We start from the raw sequence: 21,503 nt of genomic DNA, 5'->3' as shown, positions 1-21,503 counted from the left end.
AAGTGTCTGTAAAAACAGTTTAGAGATTATTTAAATGTAAAGCCAATAAATTAAAAAAAAAAAGTCTTCTAAGATTCCTATTCACACATTCCTGAAACTGGAAGCAAAGCTGACCCATTAACCCAATAAAATCTTAAGGATTCACATGGAGTAGACAGACTCCTACACTACTTTTTAATTTATGTAAAACATACATGGTTGCTTAAATTTCCCTATGTCTTTTCTCATATATGTCACAATAATTCACATAGTTTCTGCTTCACAAACTTTTTAAAAATACCTATTGTTTAACATAATAGAAAAAGACAAAAATATGAAATATTATTACAGATGCACACATAATATATATATAAATATATTAAAAGGACTCTACAAATAAACCATCCAATTGGGTTTTTTTTCCAGTGCACTAGAAAGGAGAAAATAGCAGCTACATACGTGAAATTTTGCAAGTGTATGTTTTAACTCCTTATTTCCATGCTGTAGATAATAAATTACTATAATCAGTAATCAAATTAATAAAGTGCAACCTGATACACAATTACTTAATTCCACTTGATACAAAACACACCAGTATAATTCATTTCTTATCTCATGTTTAAGCATTTGAGAGTGACTGTTCAATGAACAAAACTTACCAATGTAGACCCTCCTGCTGTATCTCTGCATCAGCAACAGAACAAACACATGCAGTGGAATAAGATTGATGATGAAAACATAACCACCCCATGCAGAGACCTATGAGAAATGGAATAGGAAATTAGATCTGAAAACACATGCAAATTTGTAGAATAGCCAATGCAGGATTGACCATCCTGATGGTCTAACAAGAAAACACAAATGCCATCTAAACAAGCAGTCAGAACTACCAGTAATACCACCAGAATATTTCTCAATATTTATTATCAAAAAAGAAAAAAACCAACAAACCCCCAACATATCTAACATTAAAGACTTCTGAAATGGGCTGGTGGATTTTCAAGGCTATCCTTCCTATATCTCTCCTCCTTCCAAGCTAATTCAGTCATGCTGGCAAACAAGAATTAGTTGCTGAGGGTTCTTCCCCATGGTGAAGGGGTGAAGGCTGCAGTACAAGGCAGTGGTAGGACTCTCGTGTAGGATCCAAAATTTTCCTTTCACATACAAATTTGGCACCATGCTCTGCACTTTTTGGTGGGGACAGGGAACAGTATCCCCAGCCAGCAAGGAGAAAGGGAACAAGGTACACCTCCAGGAGCAGAACTACTGGAGCAGAGCAACCAATGCAGGTTGTAGTGTAAGGAAAGAACGAAACGGAAGGGGGTGGTTGCACAAGGATGTGGAATGATGTACAACAACGTCATGGATATTGTGAACCTGCAGTAACAGCAGCACCTGAGAAGACAAGCACTGGTACAATGTACTTAGAACAGAAACACTACAATGTTATAAATATATCACTGGTTGCTTGTTCAGATAAAGATGTAATGAGCGATCATGACAATGCGTTATTTACATTTCTAACATTTAGAACGGCTAATGTTGACTAGACAATCTGTATTTTAACACATCCTCTTGTCAAATTACAGTCTAGACTTGTCCCATATATACAATAACTACCCTAGATCTTCATTTTTAGAATGTACTAGCTAATGTGGTTTTCACTTTAATTATACTTACTTTAGGACTTAGATTCATATAGATATTTTTAAAGTCCTAGAATCCAAAAAGAAACCCAAATGACTATGTTCTATAAAACAGATTCTAAAATAAAGATGAGGCCAAATACTATTTTTTTATACTAACGCTACAAAACCCAGTGTTTCAAAATTTGGGGTAACCAACTAAGACAACATGAAACAAGTAGAATAGAGATCTCTTAAATTTTCTAGAAACTTGTTTCAGATTATTATGATCCTATTGCCAAATTACTAGCATGAAGTATCATGGTTTACACAGGCAACTGTATTTATTGAGAGAAAATGTTAGACCATGATAGGTAAGACGGAACAGAATGATAACAAATGTGCAATTAGGACACTGTCATATTTAGGGCAAGGTTTGAATGATGCAGATAGCAGACAGTTTGTATGGACCAGAGACCTGCATCTCTAATTATCAAAATATTAAACCAAATCTAAGCACCGAAGATTGTACTGAAGATGCACTTTGGAACTTTGCAAACAAAGCTGAGGCATTTTCATAGATTCGCAAAGAGTGGAAACATGCTATTACTCCTACAGTGACTGCTTCAATGTAAAGCTTTGTTTTATTTTACCTCCTTGCCATAAAAAGCTACCCAAAGCAGAAGTTGGTGAAGTCAAATAGATGCTAAAAATATAAAGGAAGGAAGGAAAAAACCCTTCTCCTTATGGAATGCAATGCAATGCAATGCTATCAGTTGAATTACCACAGTTTAGGTACATATTTTAAGCAGATTTAGTTAGAATCATAGAATCATAGGTTCATAGAATGGTTAGGGCTGGAAAGGACCTTAGAAATCATCTACTTCCAACCCCCTGCCATGGGCAGGGACACCACCCACTAGACCAGGATGCTCAAAGCCTCATCCAGCCTGGCCTTGAACACCTCCAGGGATGGGGCATCCACAACTCCTCTGGGCAACCTGTTCCCGTGCCTCACCAGCCTCACAGTGAAAAATTTCTTCCTAGTATCTAGTTGAAATCTGCCCTCTTCCAATTTAAATCCATTACTCCTTGTCCTGTCACTGCATTCCCTTTTTAAAAGTCCCTTCCCATCTCTCCTGTAGGCCCCCTTGAGGTACTGGATGGCCCCTATTAAGGTCACCCTGGAGCCTTCTCTCCTCCAGGCTGAACAACCCCAACTCTCTCGGCCTGTCCTCACAAGGAAGGTGTTCCAGCCCTCTGAGTTATCAAGAAAGATTTCTGTCAGCCCATGCAATATCTGTTCTTCTTTCAAGGAGCTGTTCCCCAAACTCCCCATACAAGGACTGACTCTTACTATCTCAAAATTGTGAACTTGCACTGAAAATATAACTAATTCCATCAAAGAAAGATAAATTAGTACTATGTAACAAATAGTATAATTATGCCTTGTCCTAAAAATTTACCTAAGCAAAATGTCTAAAAAGGCAGTTTAACAAAACTCCTTCCAAAAGGGAAATAAAATATATGGAAAGCCACCACCAGGGATGAAGTAGATACACTCTGTAAGCAATAAAATTCTATCACCTAATCACTGAGGCTAAGCTATGGACTGATCTTAACCTTTCACTATCTGACAGCACTTGAAAGGAAAATCAAAGAAAAAAAACATTAATTTACATTCAAGGATTCAATGTCATGACGATGACATTGATTCCATAAGTTCTGTCACCATGCACACTCTAGATCACACCCTCTCCTTCTCATACAATCCCACAGATCAAGACACTACTTAGATGAAGATGGGAAGAACTTGTTATTATGTGATTTTTCAGCAGTAAAATTGTAAAAGCACCACATTTGTTATGTGTATATTTATGAACAGCACTTTTAGAGGATCTTGCCAATAAACTGGCACACTATAAAAAAGACTACTGTATATAAATATAACAATTTAAAACTTACTTGCCCGATTCTGTACTGCACATAAGTCTGTACCAAACCTACAGGATTGCTTCACTGTAATGTGATATAAACAGCAGTGTTATGTGTAAAGAAGTGGATGCTTTTTTAATGACTTGTCAAAAAGGAGACGAAACAGAGGAGGAAATAAATGTACTCCTCACAGGAGATAGCTATCCTCTTTGTCGACATAAACAGAGCTATTATTTGCTGTATTAACAGCAAAAATCTCCCAGAAAACCCAATGAACATTAAAGGTAGAAGAAATCGAGGCAGCATCTAGATAACCTCTAAATTAACATTTAATTAACAGCATGCAAAGCAGTTCTTAAGTTCCTTTTTCTTGCAAGCCTAGTTACCTGACTGTAGAAAATAAATATTTGAGACCTCAATATTAACCAGCACCAAGCAATTGGCCTGACTGTGCCACCACTGGCTATTCTGAGGCTAATTTATTTTTCATATAGCCACAAAAAAAAGTTTATCAGTTAGGGGAAAAGGGCCTTTGACTGATTCATACGGGAAAATTCTTCAAGTCTAAGGCTTCAGAAGATAAAGGAAAGTGGAAACCAATTCCGTCCATTTTACTATTAGTTTTATCTCCTCAACTGTTTTTCCCCTCTGTAGCCCTTAGGAACATTTCTGCAATAGCCTCCATTTTCACAGATCACGAATGAAGAAGGACATTATGATTGTTTAATCTGACATTGAACTCATTCAGCAGTTCTAGTGGTAAGCTTTAATTTATGGCATAATTATACCCAAAGAAATAGCTTTCAAAGTTATATAAATGTAACTCTGTCCATAATTTTTTAATATTACTATTACATTTTAGAAATGATGACACGTAGGCACACAAATATCAAAATTACACCTTAATTCACCTGCACCAAAACAAAAATCCCAATGAGTCAGAGTACCTATTCACAGCACAGGATAAATTTGTAAGTAAAGTTATCATATTTAAGAATTTTTCCAAAAATTGTTTTCATTTTGTTTATTTAAATAGTTTAAATTTCAAAACGCTTACTATGTGTTTTTACTCATATGTTTAAGGTTTTAACAGTAATATGAAGCAACAATTTTATATTGTGGCTCCAAAAAAATTAACATCTCCTTCTTCTGTTCTTCATCAGCTTACGGATCATGTAAGCCCTCCTCAAATAGTTTAGCTGTTATATATATATAAGGCTTACCATGTAAAAGTAGGATAGACAGCAACAGATTGTCCAAAAGACCGACCCAGTTTTCACAGACTTCACCTTTAAAAATAACCAAGTATTTATGAGTGACAAACAAATACTGGACAATATTCCAAAATTTCATTCCAAACCAACAACAATAGAACTTCTTTAGCACATATCAAATTATATTTGTATGCTTCTGAACTGATGCCCATAAAACCAAAGCACAAGTGCAATTCATTTACACACAAAACAGCTTAAACCTATCTCTCCAGTCAAAGCAGAGGCAGAATGCAATGCAACTCTCTGCTTCATGATCTGAGGTAGAAAAGTAGTTGTGCTACTTTCTATGAGTCATTACAACACTTGATTATTCTAAAGGTAGACTATCCATGGCTTACTTTGGCTGGCATTAGACCCAACTCTGCAATTGTAGATAATAGAGCTATTCCGTAACTTTGAAAAACTCCCTTAAGGTTAATGGGAGCATTCAGATACTACTAAAGGTTTAGCAAGATCCATAAACTGGCCCAGGAGTATGATTTTGTCCAAAACTGATTGTGGTATGGCAAAATAGGAATGAAAAACTTACATTAAATAAAGCTAGAAAGTTATCGACAAAATATATTTGATTCACACATAATGCTATAAGAGTTCATGCAACATTATTGCACTATGCGGTTTAGTTAAATGATAAATAATTTTATTAATGAAAAGTATATGCATTCAAGGAACAGTAACATACAGCATCTGTGCTGAATTACCAATATAGTTATGCTCTTGGTGATATTTCCAAAATAGATGCAACACTCCAGAAAAACTCCAGGTTGGTAAACTCCATACAAAACTGCTTTACAGATACAATTCTACGTACAGATTAAGGAGTGACAGACAAGCTGCACTAGCAAGTAGGCTAATTAAAGACAGTTGTTTGTTTTTTTTTTTAAAGCATGCAAGCAATGTTAGTATCTTGCTCTGGACAGCTTTGGGCATTTAATTTGGATGCTTAAGTCAAAGTCTAGACCCTCCATACAGTCAACAGCTTCAACAAAAGACAATTCAAAGCACTTTTATTCAGAGTCTACTGCTTTTTATCAGGTAAATAAAGAGGCTAAAGTTTGACACTCACATAATACTAATACCTCTGAACTGAAAAACAGAAACAACCCTCCTCTTTGCTTAACATTTATAGACTCATCATCATTACTATTATTATTACTACTATTGGACACACATACTTCAGCTGAACAGTGCTTTTACATAGCAAACTAAAGAACATGATTACAGAGTGGTTCAGATCATGTGACTTCTCAGTATCTCCCTGATCAAAAGCCAACAGGAAGAGGGATGAGAGGGAGGAAAATAAGAATTCAATGGATTCTAAGAAAAGTCAGTTATTTGGTCGGAGGAGGAACCAAAAAACCTTCCCAAAGCAAAAGACTCAGCAATTACTTACCCATAAATAGTATGTGAACTGCAGTGCAAAAATAGCTATGCCTTCATTGTCAAATGATCCTGCTACTGATCGGGATATGTAACCTGGAACTATGGCAATAAAACAGGCAGCTAAAAGCCCTGCTCCCTGGTTCCACAGTTCTCTGGTGAGCAGGAAAGTAGAAATAGCTGTAAGGCCGCTAAAAACTGGTGCTAGGAACACACATACATCTCTTATATGGACTGTCACGTTAAGCATATTTAGAATCCAATGTATAAGGCCTGCTGTCACCATCAGCCCTGGGTACACCTAAAAGGAAGAAAAAAAACCCCATCACTAGGTTATTGCAGAAAATGATCATGGTAAGGTTATTTGCATATAATTTGCAATGAAACAGACATTTCTTAAGCTGATATAAACAGTGCAGGTAAAGTTAATGGAATTATTTTAATACTACTTTAATCACGTTTTGACAACACTGCTGAATACCAGAGGTTCTTTAAAATTTATCCCAATGCTAACAATTACATATAATCCATTTTGCAAACGAATAAGCAGCATACAGATAATATCCTCTCTTGCCTGACATTTATCATATAATGAGAAGAATTTGTCGTTAAGGTATGGAAGCAGAAGCTAAAGTTTGCAAGCAAATTTCAAGCCAGCTAACAGCTTAAAGAAAAAAACAAACCCAAAAACCCTGAGAGAGAAAGAAGAAACCCAACAATATTTCCCAGCCCTATCCATTTTCCTCCAAAGTATACCATGCCACTCTTTACTTCATGGAGAAAGAAAATGTGCATCAACAAGATTTTTTTTTTAAGCTGAAAAGCTGAAAGACAGTTGAGTATTGTATATTTGCAAGACATCTGTAGACATCTTTGGGTATGAAGGATTAAGATAAAGTCCTGTAAGATTGAATTAAGATGTCCTCCACGCAAGGTAGCATAGACTTAACACAAATCTATTGAACCCATCATGGAATACTGGATAACATTAAAATATTCTTAATAAGAATTCTACCCTCCCACATTTATCAACATTATAAAGATCAATATGCACTAGAAGAATGAATATGGACTTCACCTGCCTTAGTTTATTCTGTAAGTTAAGAAGGGTGATGTACTAAATTAAATTAACAGATGACAGAACATTCCCTTGCATATATCCTTGAGAGCTGCTTCTCAAGATAAACTATTAAAACATAATTTATCATGTGACTTGCAAACTAACGTATGCAATCAAAATTTCAATTCTATTTTCTAAGGGTTTTTATTTCATATAAGACAGGCATGGAAAAAACACACATACATAAAAAGAGTCTCAAATACCTCTTAAGATATTAAAAAATCGCTAACCTAATTGTTACAAAAGACTTTGTTAAATGCCTTTCAATCTTATATACTATAATTAAAAAGTTGTAATGTATTTTCACACATTACGTAGCACATGGCTGTGTTACTTAGTGTTATTAAAACTATTCTACTAATTAACAGTATTTGTATTCTGATTTGATAATATCGTTTTGTACACATTTCCTCTTGTAACTTGCATCAACACCAATCTTACCTACTCCTGACACTTCATACAGGTGTCCCGCTGATTTAATTTCAAAAGGTCTTTTCCCTGTGACATAACATTTTCCATACACACATGAAGTACACTCAAAATATTAAAAAAATTAAGATTAAAACTTGTGCCTTAAGAGATTTAGATAACTTTTTCAAACTTTTTTTTTCTTTTTTCATTTCATGTACCAGAACTACAGGAGTCACAATACCCTTATTTATTACTACTAGAAGTTCATATGTAAGGAAGTAAAACCCAGTTCTGTATTTCTTGTTCATAGTACGCTGCTGGATAAAGACTAAAGCATGTTGACACACTGTCTTAGTTCCCACAGATAAAAATTCAAAACATCTTGCTATTCCCTCTGTAGCAGCAGTTTGACAGTTAAAACCATATTTTATTAAGATTCTTTTATCAATGTCGAATTTGTACTGCAAGTTCCAAAAACTTAAAAGTCATCTTTAAGTTATTATTACAATACTTACAGTTCCACCTACTATTCTTCCCAGTGGATACCATGCTCTTTCATCAAACCAATTTAAAAATTCATAAAACCCATGGGATGCAAGATGATGTGTTGATCTATAGTTAAACCTAGAAAGAAACAGAGGAAAAGAAGGGGAAGGGGGCAAACAAAAATCAAGAACCCAAGTTTTAGGCATACCTTAAGTAATGTGTTTTGTAAAACCTAAAAACTAATTAAACTTTAGCATCTCACTTTGCATGTAAGTACAATGGTCCTCTCTAAATCTATAGAATTTTGAAGTAAATTACTAAGCTCTCAGTTACTGTCCACTGTATTTTTTTAATTTCTACAGCCAGTGCATACATACAGATGAAATGTTACAGGTTTGAGTTGCCTTTTTTTGTAAACATTTAAAAGTTTTCTATCCCTCTGACTAACATTCCTGACACTTCTGCATTCCTTTTTAAAGCTAGTTTTCAAATGTAGTCTATCAACCAATTATTTACCACATCCAGAATACTACTTAAGCAGAATTAAGACCATGGAAGAATCAATGCAAAACTCCCATTCTGTACTCCCATGGCAGTACATCTGCCACTGCTCTATTTCATGTAACATTAAGAAGTGACATAATGTAGTAACATGCAACAAAGGGAACCAGTCTGTTTGTTCACACTATCAATCTAATGGCCTTGACCTATCCCTTCTTTCAACCAATGAGAATCTACACAAAGTAGAATCTACACAGATGAAGTTTCATCTTCCAAGTTTGTACATTCTCTGCTGTAGACAATTCCTTGTAGAAAGCAAGCCCTTCCATGCATACCTTCAGCTCAGTTTTCCACATCACCCATACACCATTAGAAAACATTAATGGATTGCTATCAAGACATTAATCTTCCATCTTTCTGGCACATAATTTTTCCAACTCCTCAAACTTCAGACAGCCACTTGTTTCAACTATTACAAAGTCCATTAATTCTTCAAATTAGGTATAAGACTGCAGTGGGAAGAACTGCAGTGCATGTTACTCCAAACTGCAACTCTTTCACGATCATTCAAAAGCCAAACTAGCAAGGCCGCAGGTATTGATACTGCAAAGTTTTGTAAAAAAAAGTTTATGCTTAGAAAAGCCTGGGTAAACACAAGTTCTAAAACTAGGAACATCCATAAACCCAACCCTCCTAACATACTCTAATTGGAATTTATATAACCATGTAAATTCTTCAGCTAAATAAGTATTAAAGATTATATTCATTAGTTAAGTAGAATTTCAGATGACTAAATGGAACACCATAACAGACAACACATTAGATGAGCAAACCATGATGAAAAATTCCAAAGCCAGTTAGTATTCAAGACCAGAAAAGCCTGTGTATTTTAGTCTATTTTATGAAAGCATCTGCTTATATTAGTAACATGCATCACTTCTAACACAAATTTTAAAGCTACATCAAATTCTTTTGTATATCTAGGATTCCCAAAATATCACAGGTTTACTTTGAACTAATTCTTTTCAACAGAATAAAGCCAATGTCACTCAAAACCATGAGACCCATCAAGTTCCTACTTGTTTAATCAGTACAAGTCTAATATCTGAAGTACAACCACACAGAGGTCATGAGTAGATTTCTTCATCTGCACAGTGAAAGACTAAAAAGAACTGAAATTCAAGTTCAGATGTCAGCAAACTTGCATGTTTCCACTCACTGAGCTATCATAGCATCTGTCAAGTGACATTAAAAAGAAGTAAATAAAAAAATATGAGTGTGGAATTTTCAGGAACACTCTTACACAGTAAATAAGCAGCTATATAGCATACATTAACTGATAAAACTGTGGACTTTCAAAAGTAATTAGTCATGTTTATGTAAGAAAATTCACACAAACATCAGTCATTCTGACCTAGAAATCTTTGTATCAAACAGCAATGTGACATTTGTTTCTAATAAGCCTGCAACTATTCCCATTTGACTAGATTTCTAAATATTAATTAATTCTCCAGTTCTGAACTGTCAACTATAATGTGATTTATGAAATGCTGTACCTGTAAAATTAGCCTCTTATCTTAGTATAGCAAGGTCTATTGTTAATTTGCTTAGTGTCAAGCGCCTGACGTATGGTACGAGACAAAGCAGGAGTTCTGTGTTCTACAGGACACAAACAATCCAGCCAGCTATGGAATGGACTTAAAATGCACTGAAAACCCAGTCAATGTTGTTATCCTGTAACTTGAAAAAGGAAACAAGAAAGATATTTACTAACACGGATTACTTTCAAATTTTTAAATCATGACTCAAACTCAGAGAGGCTACAAAAGTATGACTAATGTTTACTTTTGGAGCATTGAAAGATCAGTTAAACAAATGAAAGTGGCAAGAAAAATACATATTGACATTCTCCCCATGTTTGGAGCTGGTAAAGCTCCCTAACGGACTTCAGAAGGATATGAACAACTTATGAACAACTGTCGTTAGTTTTGGCAGCATCCCATTAAGTCTTTAATAAGAATGAATTACTACCCAAAATTGAAATGCAACATAATAGCATTCTACTTCTACCACTTAAGAGGTAAGAATTTAATCTTCCCTCCTAACATACTTTCGGATAGATATAAATCCATTAACCCCTTATTTCAAAAAGCAATTCTTTTGCCACAAATTAAAAGCATGCAGGGACACCTGGGCATGTCTTTACAGCAGAAATTATTTGCAATACTATAGGTACATTACACTGTGAGAAGATCTATAGGTGAGAAGAAGAAATTATCTGACAACAGAAACCTAAAAAAAAGTATTTAGAAGTTTAACTAGAGCACCTCACTTTGACTTTAAAAAACCCCTAAAAACCAGTGCTCACTTCCCCTCCCACTAGGTAACCTGTAACCAAAAAAAAAAAATGCAAAATGTAAATATAAAACATATGCATACATAAGGAGAAGCTTGATGAGTAATGCTGCATACCAAAGCCAGCTTTCAGCCATTGACAAAGTGGCAGCAATGGGCAGTGCACCAGACAACAGTATGGTCTAGCAATCATATGAGGCCAGTGTTATGCTCTGATACCACTTACCCACTTCATAGCACTCTACTCCTTTAGGTACAAGCCTGAACCTTGCAAAACTGCTTCCCTTCTGGCCAGAATGGAGAAAGCCGCTAATGAACAGCAAGTATCACAAGCCATACTGACACAATCTTCTTACTATCTTGGTACTCTTCAAACTGTGTTTGATACACAGCACAGTTGTATTGTATTTCTACAGCAGTACTGTCACAGTATCTACAACTATCTGTAGGTTTCATAGGGGTGTAAAATAGCCCTGGGAAACATCAGAAGAAGTGCTGCCTTTGCCTATGCCCACATCCTGGAGATTTAGGGGCTGCAACTGAGGGAGGAATCCAAATGGAGATAAGAACAGCCAGTGCTGGGTGGGGGTTGCATTCCAGGCTTGGGTGTCACTGCCCTCTCTGATTCTTCCATCTCCAGCAGCAGCAAGAGTAAGTGATCCTTAGGGTTTTTAACCAACCCTCTTTCTGACTGGCTAGATATTAGCCAAGTAGACACAGGAACTGCAATATGTTGCTGGTTACAGTGACTAAATAGGATGCAGTACTATGTGACAGGACCAGACTTGAAGGAATGGATCCCTTTTCTCCCACTCTCAATGCTCACACTCATCTGATCTTGAGGTATGGGACCTGTTTATCCATCTCCCAAGACTCCCTCTCATCTTCCCTCATCCCTTTGAGGCAAATCAATTTGAGACAGACCTGAGAAGAATAAAGAACAAAAATACATGAAGCATATGCCTAATTAATAACTTAACTTGAAAGACTGAGATGAACGTTCAAGTTCTTGGTCCATGTTGTGAAGAAGATACTTGCTAACATTCAGCAGAGAAGAACTCTTAAGGACCTGACTGACTAACACCATTAAGTGCTGACTTTTCTTATTTTAGCTGGCGTTCCAAGAGGAAAAGTGATGCTCTGCTGTTCTCCTTGCCTCTTTCTGTCAGGTTTGCAGTTTGAACTGTCTTCTCCTCCAAACTAAGCTTTAAAGGAATCATTAAACAATTCTAAGACTTTGTACATTTCAGAATTCAAAGTCCCAACCACTAAATTAGGCTGGTATAGTAGTTTGAAGCTTTTGGGGGTATGCTCTCATGATCATAAAAGCGTTCTATGCATGGTGCCATTAATTTTGTGACACTATTGGAAATACCTATATTACAGTTGGTTCAGTAGACAAATCAAGATGAGTTAATAAAGTAATGGTTCTTATTTTCAAAGCATATTTCAATTTCAGCATAAAACAGCACAAGCAGCAACAGGAGAATAACTGAGCAGAGAATTTTTTTTTTTAGTAGCAACATTAATTTGGAAAGCTTAACTAGGCAACTCGCAAAATAAAGCCTGAAGTTTTCAGTTATATATTATGTACTGTCAATACAAACTCTTAACTACCTGTTCATGCTTGGGTTTAATTTTTATTCTACCCTATGAACTACCTTTTTGATGACACCAGGTAATGCTGTAAGATGATTAGGTAATGCTAGTCACAGCGATCGCTTGCTCTATCCAGGAGCTACAGAATTCTCCAGCACTTCACAGCAACAATTACTGCTATATTTATAAGGAGACATTATTTTGTTGACAAAAGTACTATTTAAGATGAACATTCAAATAAAATTCAGTCTACTGAGAAAGTAAAAACACACAGGAAAAGAGCACATGCAGCAATGCAGATACTTCATCCAGATCTTAACAACATTTAAGGCAAATTACACTGATGGCGATAGAATTCATTTGACCCTCCCTTTAAAACAGAGCGCAAGATCAGTGTTGCTTCTTGGGGGAATGTTGACTGTCTAAAACCCTATCAATTTCATGCTATTATTACCCCAACATCTAGACTTTTTATCTGGTATTTTATAGCCACCTGGGAATATGTAATCTCCTTACTATCAGAATCTGTTGAAAATTTTCTAAGCCTGCAATTATAAAGGCTTCTATGCTCTAAAAGTTTCTAGCTGCAGATGCACAAAATTTTCACATCTACAAACTTGGAAAAATTACATGATACATACTAACTGAACATTACAAGCTATCTGAGCAATTCCAGGAGTCAGTTTTTAATGCAAATCTAGATTACAGAATCAATTCTGCCATATAGCATCTAATTAAAGACAGCAAGTCTAGATTCTTGAAGAAGACAGTTGCAGATTGAATCCATATCTGATGTATTCTTTGCATTCAAAGGAAGAATTTATTCAGCACAACACTTTTATGGAAAATCTAATGAGAATGTTCAGTAACTTCCACTGAAACGAAGAAATATATATACAGTATTCCATATTAAATTTTAAAACACCTGCTTGTCTACATGGTATACTACAAGCACAACATCCTGAAAGTCTTAATCTGAAGTCTGTATCTATGAATAAGCAATTACCGCAACGAGTTTTGCATATGGTTTTTAAAATGGAACTGCAGTACCCCATCAATCACATAACAAATTCAATACACTACCGCAGTACTTCTCATCATGAAAATGCTTATTTGTGTTGAGTTTATAACCTTGGAAAATACGTATAGACACTTAAGCCAGTTTTAACTGATCAAGATCAGAATTTTGCACCAGCAATACTCATAGGCAAAAGTACTTATGACAGGTAAAGAGCCCTTCCTACTGCCCACAACCCAAAACCAAGGTATTACAGACCTCCCAGTAAGAATGGAGAAAACATACACTGAGCTCTACATGCATAAGAGTCAGTGAGACAGAGGGTAGTCTTTCGTTTATTTGAGCCAAAATGGACATACCTCTGCAAAATGGAAGAGGATTCAGGCAATTCAATTTCAGAAAAATGTCATGTTCCTTTCTTTTTAACTTAAGCTGATGTCAGCAGAATGGTTTTATTAGGTCTTAACTCCAATACAAACATAAAGATACACTGCATCAATTGTCCCCAATTAGAACATTTATATATAATCAAAGATTTACGTATCCACAAATATTTTTTCTGGAATTTCTCTAGATGCACACCTACCACAGTTTTATGTGGAAGATGTTATCACTTTGCACACACAATGGGAGCTTCTCCACCTCTCTGGAAAACAAACACCCAAGAGTCATGAACACATGAACTCTACCCAGTCTTTCTCGAGGGGCATGGAACATATTTGTACAGTTCTCACTAATTAACAAGATTATTACTAAGTCAAGTCCATCAGAAAGAAAAAAATAAAAGCTTTGTCTGATGTAGAGTTTAATATTATCCTAATTCTGATATTTTAAGGGGGTTAAATATGGAATTTTTGTGGTTTAGTCTTTATGATTTTATCTCCAAACTTATGGATATGTAATTACTCTTTGTATTCTGAGAAGCCTCAAATAGTATCAAGTATTTGGTGAAAGCTCCAAAGAGTACCCCACATTTAGAGAGGCCCAACTGATCTTCAGAGATTTTGTTGCAACTAGGGCCATTTGAACAGAGAAATACACATCCTGCAAGCTGGCTGTCAAGCAGAAGTCTAATAAGAGAATTGTCAGCAGTACTATCATTCTGAGTTTCCTCAGGTTCAATATTGGTCACGATCCTGCTTTCCATTTCAGATTTCCTAATTCTGAACAAACCCACTCAGAAAAATGTCTCAAAAACTCCTTTGTTATATGAAGGAGAGTTAGCATGCTGAAGTAATAAAATGTCCGGAAGTTGCACAGCAATGTGGCCACCTAATTTCAGAAAAGATATCAATTCTGAGTCAAAGGACGAAAAACATCCTGTTCCTGAATCGAGCTGAGCAACAAAACAACTCCTGTTTGTAACACCATTAGAATAATCTCTGATGGGGAACAAGACTAGAAAGCCCAGGCAGAAAAAAAACAGCTGGATGGCACAGCATTTTGGTTTAAAGGCCACCACACAGCCTCGCACTAAAAACCTCGTGGGCTGAGGTAAGGACAGGGAGGGTTCACTCACCACTTAACAGTCATGGCAAGAAACAGACTCGACTTGGGAAAACATAAAAACAATTTGATTCATTAACAATCAAAAACAGAGCAAGATAATGACAAAGAGAACTACACCTTAAAAAGACACCTCTCCCCCACCCCTCCCTTCTTCCTGGGCCCAAAGGCTTTGTTCCCAATGTCTCTGCCTTTTCCTCCCAGACAGCACAGGGGGGGTACAAGGAATGGGGGTTGCGGTCAGTCCATCCTGTGTTGTCTCTGCTCCAGCGTGGGGTCCCTCTCACGGCAGAGTCCTTTGCAAACTACTCCAACGTGAGTCCTTCCCACAGGCTGCAGTGCTCCACTAAACTGCTCCACCATGGGTCTCTTCAACATATTCATGGCCTCCTTTGGGCACAGTTACTCCTTCCAGCGTGGGGTCCTCCATGGGCTGTACGGGGACAATGTGGGCCACCCATGATGTTCACCACAGGCTGCAGGTGAATCTCTGCACCTCTTCCCTCTTCACTGACTTTCAAGTTTGCGTAGTTGTCTCTCTCACACCCCGCTCCTCTCTCTGCTGCAGGTTCTTTTGGAGGCTCCTAAGAAACTCACAGCTCTCATGGAGGGGCTTCACTGGGTCGGCTGGGACACGGTGGAGGCTGGACAGGCAGCAAGGAGACGGGTGGCCCGATGGACCACCCAGGCCAGGCCCTGCCCAGGGCTGCCCACCCCCTACTCCCTGCGCTGTGCCCCCTCTTAAATATGTTATTTGCAGTAGCGCTGATGGGCTTAGCCCTGGCTGGGAGAGGGTCTGGCTTGGAGCTGGGGAAACTTCCATCAGTTTCTCACAGGAGCCATCTCTATGGTGCTCCCCCACAGCTATCAAAACCTTGGAGCTAGGGGAACTTTTAGCAAACCCATCACACAAAACCACAACACACAACCAGAAGTGCACATATTTTTTCAGGTCCAACATTCAACCATGCTCAATGCAAATCCTGAAGAATACCAGAATGGTTATAGAATAACCATTAAGAATAACAGAATGTCCCCAATGTGTTTAAGAAGGATTACAGCATTCCTACTGCCACTACTTGGCATGGTATTTTCACTGCCTGCAATAAGATGTCATGCTCAACAAGCACTAAAATCAGGACTTGCATGCTGCCAGTAGCTTAATGATATGAAATTCTACAGGGGCATACAGTCCCTCTAACTTCTTCAGAGAGCACAGGGCATCTTCAGTATTTCTGCTAAAGAGCTGCAAGCTTTTTAAAGTATTCCATGACCACAGCTTATACTTTTCACACAATATATCACACCTGAAGCCGCAATATGCTTCCCATCATCACTGTAGTCGGTGTATATCTCCCTACAGTTTCGGACACTTCCTCTGATGCCTATTGGGCTTTTTCATTACTTTTTTTCAGTCTTGCTTTTGAACTATTCCATGTCTCAAGCCAAATTATTAAGAAAAGCATTAGTTTTATCAATACTAAAAGAGACACTTCACCAGTGAAGTCTGCCATTCACAACACTTAACAACATTTAACAACTATGACCTGGCTGCCATCACTGAAACTTGGTGGCATGAATCCCATGGCTAGAGTGTGGCTACTGATGGCTACAGGCTGTTCAGAAGAGACAGGCAAGGGATGAGGGGCGGCGGAGTTGCCCTCTACGTCAAGAAATTGATAGAATGTGAAGAGCTGTCTCTGAAGAATAGCCATGAGCAGGTTGAAAGCCTGTGGCTAAAAGTGAGAGACTGAGGCAACAGGGAACCTAGTGGTTGGAGTCTACTACAGGTCCCCAATCAAGAAGAGGTGATTTACAAAGCCTTCCTACTGGTAAGTCTGGCAAGATAGGCAAGAGACCAGCATGGCTGAGTCGTGACATGTGGCTCAAGCTAAAGGGCAAAAAGAAAATGTATAAGCAGTGGAAACAGGGTCAGGTATCCTGGGAAGAGTACAGGGACACTGCCCGGATGTGTAGGGATGGGGTCAGGAAGGCCAAGGCACAGCTGGAGCTGAACTTGGCGAAGGATGCTAAGTATAACAAGAAAGGCTTCTACAGGTATGTAAATCAGAAAAAAAGGTCAAAAAGAGCGTACCTGCTCTGATGAGGGAGGCTGCCAAGCTGGCAACAAATGAGGAGAAGGCTGAAGTACTTAACTTTTTTGCCTCAGTCCCCACTAGCAACCTCTCTTCCTACACCTCTCAAGGGGATGGGCTGGAAGATGTGGACTGGGAGAGCAAAACCCCTCCCACTGTAGGAGAAGATAATGTCCGTGACAACCTGAGGAACCTGGATGTACATAAGTCCATGGGACCAGACGAGATGCATCCAAGAGTCCTGCGGCAATAGGCTGATGTAGTCGCCAAGCCACTCTCCATGCTTTTTGAAAAGTCATGGCAGTCAGGTGAAGCCCCTGGTGATCGGAAAAAGGCTAACATCGCACCCATTTTTAAAAAAGAGTAGAAAGGAGGACCCTGGGAACTACCGGCCTGTCAACCTCACCTCCATGCCTGGGAAGATCATGGAACAGGTCCTCCTGGAAGCCATGCTGAGGCACCTGGTGGACAGGGAGGTAATTCATGGCTTCACCAAGGGCAAGTCCTGCCTCACCAACTTAGTGGCTTTCTACGAGGGAGTTACCATATCAGTGGACAAGGGAAGACCCACAGGTGTCATCTATCTGGATTTCTCCAAGGCCTTTGACATGGTCCCCCACAACATCCTTCTCTCTAAACTGGAGAGACACGGATTTGACGGGTAGACTGTTTGGTCACTAAGAAATTGGTTGGATGGTCACTTCCAGAGAGTAGTGGTCAACAGCTCAGTGTCCAGATGGAGGTCTGTAACACGCAGTGTCCCTCAGGGGTCTGTTCTGGGGCCAGAGCTGTTTAATATCTTCATCAATGACAGAGGTGATGGGATTGAGTAAAAAATATTACAAGAAGCATAAGTGGCAAATTACCTTTATTCTCTGTTATCAGCCAAATTTTTTGTGGACAGAAATGTCTCTCTGCATTCAGAGGTGGGCCCATGGAAACCTCACAAAGTTCAACAAGGCCAAATGCAAGGTCCTGCACATGGGTCGGGGCAACCCCCAGTATCGACACAGGCTGAGGGATGAAGAGATTGAGAACAGCCCTGCAGAGAAAGACCTGGGTGTCCTGGTGGATGAGAAGTTGGACATGAGCCAGCAATGTGCTCTTGCAGCCCAGAAAGCCAACTGTATCCTGGGCTGCATCAAAAGAAGCGTGGTCAGCAGGTTGAGGGAGGTGGTTCTGCCCCTCCACTCTTCTCTGGTGAGACCACACCTGGAGTACTGTGTCCAGCTCTGGAGCTCTCAGCACAGGAAGGACATGGACCTATTGGAGCGGGTCCAGAGGAGGGCCACAAAAATGATCTAAGGCCTAGAACACCTCTCCTACGAGGAGAGGCTGAGTTGGGGCTGTCCAGCTTGGAGAAGAGAAGATTCCAAGGAGATCTGATTGCAGCCTTTCTATACCTAAAGAGGGCTTATAAGAAAGATGGGGATAAACTTTTTAACAGGGCCTGTAGCAACAGGACAAGGGGTAATGGTTTTAAACTAAAAGAGAAGAGGTTTAGACTAGATATAAGGAAAAAATATTTTACGCTTAGGGTGGTGAAACACTGGAACAGGTTGCCCAGGGAGGTGGTAGATGCCCCATCCCTGGAAACATTCAAGGTCAGGTTGGATGGGGCTCTGGGCAATTCGATCTAGTGGAAGGGGGGTTGGACTAGATGACCTCCGTGGTCCATTCCAACTCAAACGATTCTACGAATCTATGATTTTAGACCTAAGAAGAAAGTGATGAAGATTTTTTTTTTCCACAGTCAAAATTCCCAAGAGGTTTCAATAAGATGCAAACAGAATAATTTGAAATTCCTACGTGTGAAAACTGGATGCTCATTTTCTTCTCTACTGAACGTACTCTTCACTGCAGATACTACACTATGACTGGCATCAATACTGATGACAATATTACTTCCATATCTTTTGATAGCATCAGCATCTTGGGAGGCATCACTTCTCTGCTCAATACAATATTAACTACCAGAAACTCAAAAGGCCCTATTATTATTATGCCTGTTTCCTTCTCAGTGCTATTTGGCTACTCTGTGGTGCATTAGCCTTGCACCTTGGAATTCAGAAGGCTTGGCATTGAATTCAAGAGTGTTCAAGAAGGATGTTTCTTACAGATGAAGCAGATTCATGCTGTACTTGTTTTCAACAAGATGGACGCGCCTTAACTTCAGGACCTTCTAAGTTAAAGGCTGGTACATGAGGATCTGCTCAGCAGAAAGGAATTCAAAAGGCCATCAGCTGAATAATATACTTTAAGAAGCAAAATATTATTTCTGTGAGAAATGTGATACTAGAAATCAATAGGCTGAACATGACTACTTCAAAAGAAGTGACTGGGAACAGAGGACAGCTAGCTCCCAAGCCACTTTTTTCATGGTCTTCTACTACAGAATGAAGCAACCTGTAACACCCAAACAACTACAGTGGACTCTTATTAAACTGATCTCAAACATACTACCTGCTATCCTGTAGCAAGACCTAATATTTATCCAGAAAATAATAGTAATTTTTGTAATAGTCTGAAATATAGAGTAAAATAAAGGACATTTCTTATTTGTTGCTGGTACTTTGATTATATTTTAACTATTTGGGAGTATGTGGCAAAGTCATAATCTCTATTACATAATAAAGTCATCTATACGCTACAATGTGGTGTCAACTATGGAAGTACTAGCTATACCAAAATGCAGTTGACGCAACTTCACAAATCACTGCCGATCAAGTGAAATATAAGGAATTAGTCTGGACACAAGGCGGCCTGGTAGATTGTTTCTACCCTGTAGAATACAAGACATGGTAAAAAGTAAACAGGACTCTTATAAAAGCTCTAGATCCACAACTTCCCATATAATATTTAAGCAATGAGAATCTTATTTCTAGCAGAATATCTAAACACTTATAGCAGTGTAGAAGACCTTCATCAGAAACTATTGTGCTCACCCCTTAATAACCAATGGCCTGTTGCTTGAACTTCCACGTAACATGAGAAGTAGGTCCAGCCAGAATCAGACACTAGATATCAAACCACTCTGTAAAGGTTACGTCAATATAGTTTTTTTTGCTAGCTCACAGAAATTAAAAGAATCTACAGTGTTCTGCTTGCATGCCTAAATCAGTTTAGCAAGTTAAAATAAGGTACTGTTTCATACAACATTCCTCAAATATTTGCTCTTTAGTACTTCTCTTAATGCACCTGTTATTCTTCCACCTGCAACAAGCTCTCAGTTACCTGAATTCTCTGACTATGCTTTCTTCCAATTGTTCTTTCCATATGTAGTTTATGTTTAGTCCAAGAAGCTGGACCTCTCATAGTGCTCCTGTTCAGCTCCATCTGTTGCAGAATAAACTTATTCACTTTTTACTACAATGAATGCTGAAAACATAATGTTTCAGAGTGGATAATACAAAGTATCACCAGAGCACAACCAGCCAGTCTAGCTAACTTGAATAATTTCTGTCCAGTGATTGAGGCTGGGTTAAAGACCTAATTTTATCTAACTCAAATATGTCTGCTCAAATTCTGCTTAACTCTTCAGTAACTTGGCATAAATAGACAAATATTTCATTCAACAGGCATGTAGCAGGGATCAGGCGATTTTCCACTGTGGGTATGTATGTATACAGATATATGTATATAGCTACCTGCAGAACAAACCAAACAATACGTGCAGGGTTTGCAGAAACTCAGTGATAGATCTAATGATGCCCCAATCAAATAAAGCTGAAATAAAAAAGGCATGAATAGAGCCCAAAGTGGAAAAGGGAAAGGGGTGGGAGAAAGATTCACAACTCCAGGATGTTTTGTACTGAATTACACACATAGATGCCAGCCATCCGCAGTCCAGGAGGTTTCTCCAGTGCATTTATGATAACTTCCTGATGCAAATAGTGGACGAGCCAACTAGTAGAGGAGCAATGCTAGATGTTATTCTCATTAATAAGGAGGGTCTGGTTGAAGAGGTGAAGGTTGAGGGCAGCCTTGGTTGCAGTGACCATGAGGCAGTGAGTTCAGGATCTCATGTGGCCGTAATAGAATACAGAGCAGAATAGCAACCCTGGACTTCAGTAGGGCCAACTTCGGCCTTTTCAAGCAATTACTAGGGGAAATACCGTGGGACAGGGTACTTGAAGGTAAAGGGGCCGAAGATAGTTGGTTAGCATTCAAAGAGTGCTTCTTCCAAACGCAAGATCGGAGCATCCCAACAGGTAGGAA

At 38.4% G+C, this 21,503-nt stretch overlaps 1 protein-coding gene across 1 annotated transcript in view; it reads right to left on the bottom strand.

Annotated features, from left to right (window-relative positions):
* STT3B (STT3B, subunit of the oligosaccharyltransferase complex (catalytic)) overlaps positions 1-8,342 on the bottom strand; it is a 28,056-nt gene extending 19,714 nt beyond the window's left edge. Inside the window, 4 exon segments of the mRNA XM_010079392.1 lie at positions 639-738; positions 4,763-4,828; positions 6,207-6,494; positions 8,240-8,342. Of these exon segments, the coding sequence (XP_010077694.1) occupies positions 639-738; positions 4,763-4,828; positions 6,207-6,479 (439 nt within the window). The 5' untranslated portion in view covers positions 6,480-6,494; positions 8,240-8,342.
* Between the last annotated feature and the right edge of the window lie 13,161 nt (positions 8,343-21,503).

This window comes from Pterocles gutturalis, unplaced genomic scaffold, assembly GCF_000699245.1.
Source record: "Pterocles gutturalis isolate BGI_N339 unplaced genomic scaffold, ASM69924v1 scaffold2554, whole genome shotgun sequence".
Lineage (NCBI taxonomy): Eukaryota > Metazoa > Chordata > Aves > Pterocliformes > Pteroclidae > Pterocles > Pterocles gutturalis.
Note: the sequence above shows the minus strand (reverse complement) of the source record. Positions and strands in the feature narration are given on the sequence as shown.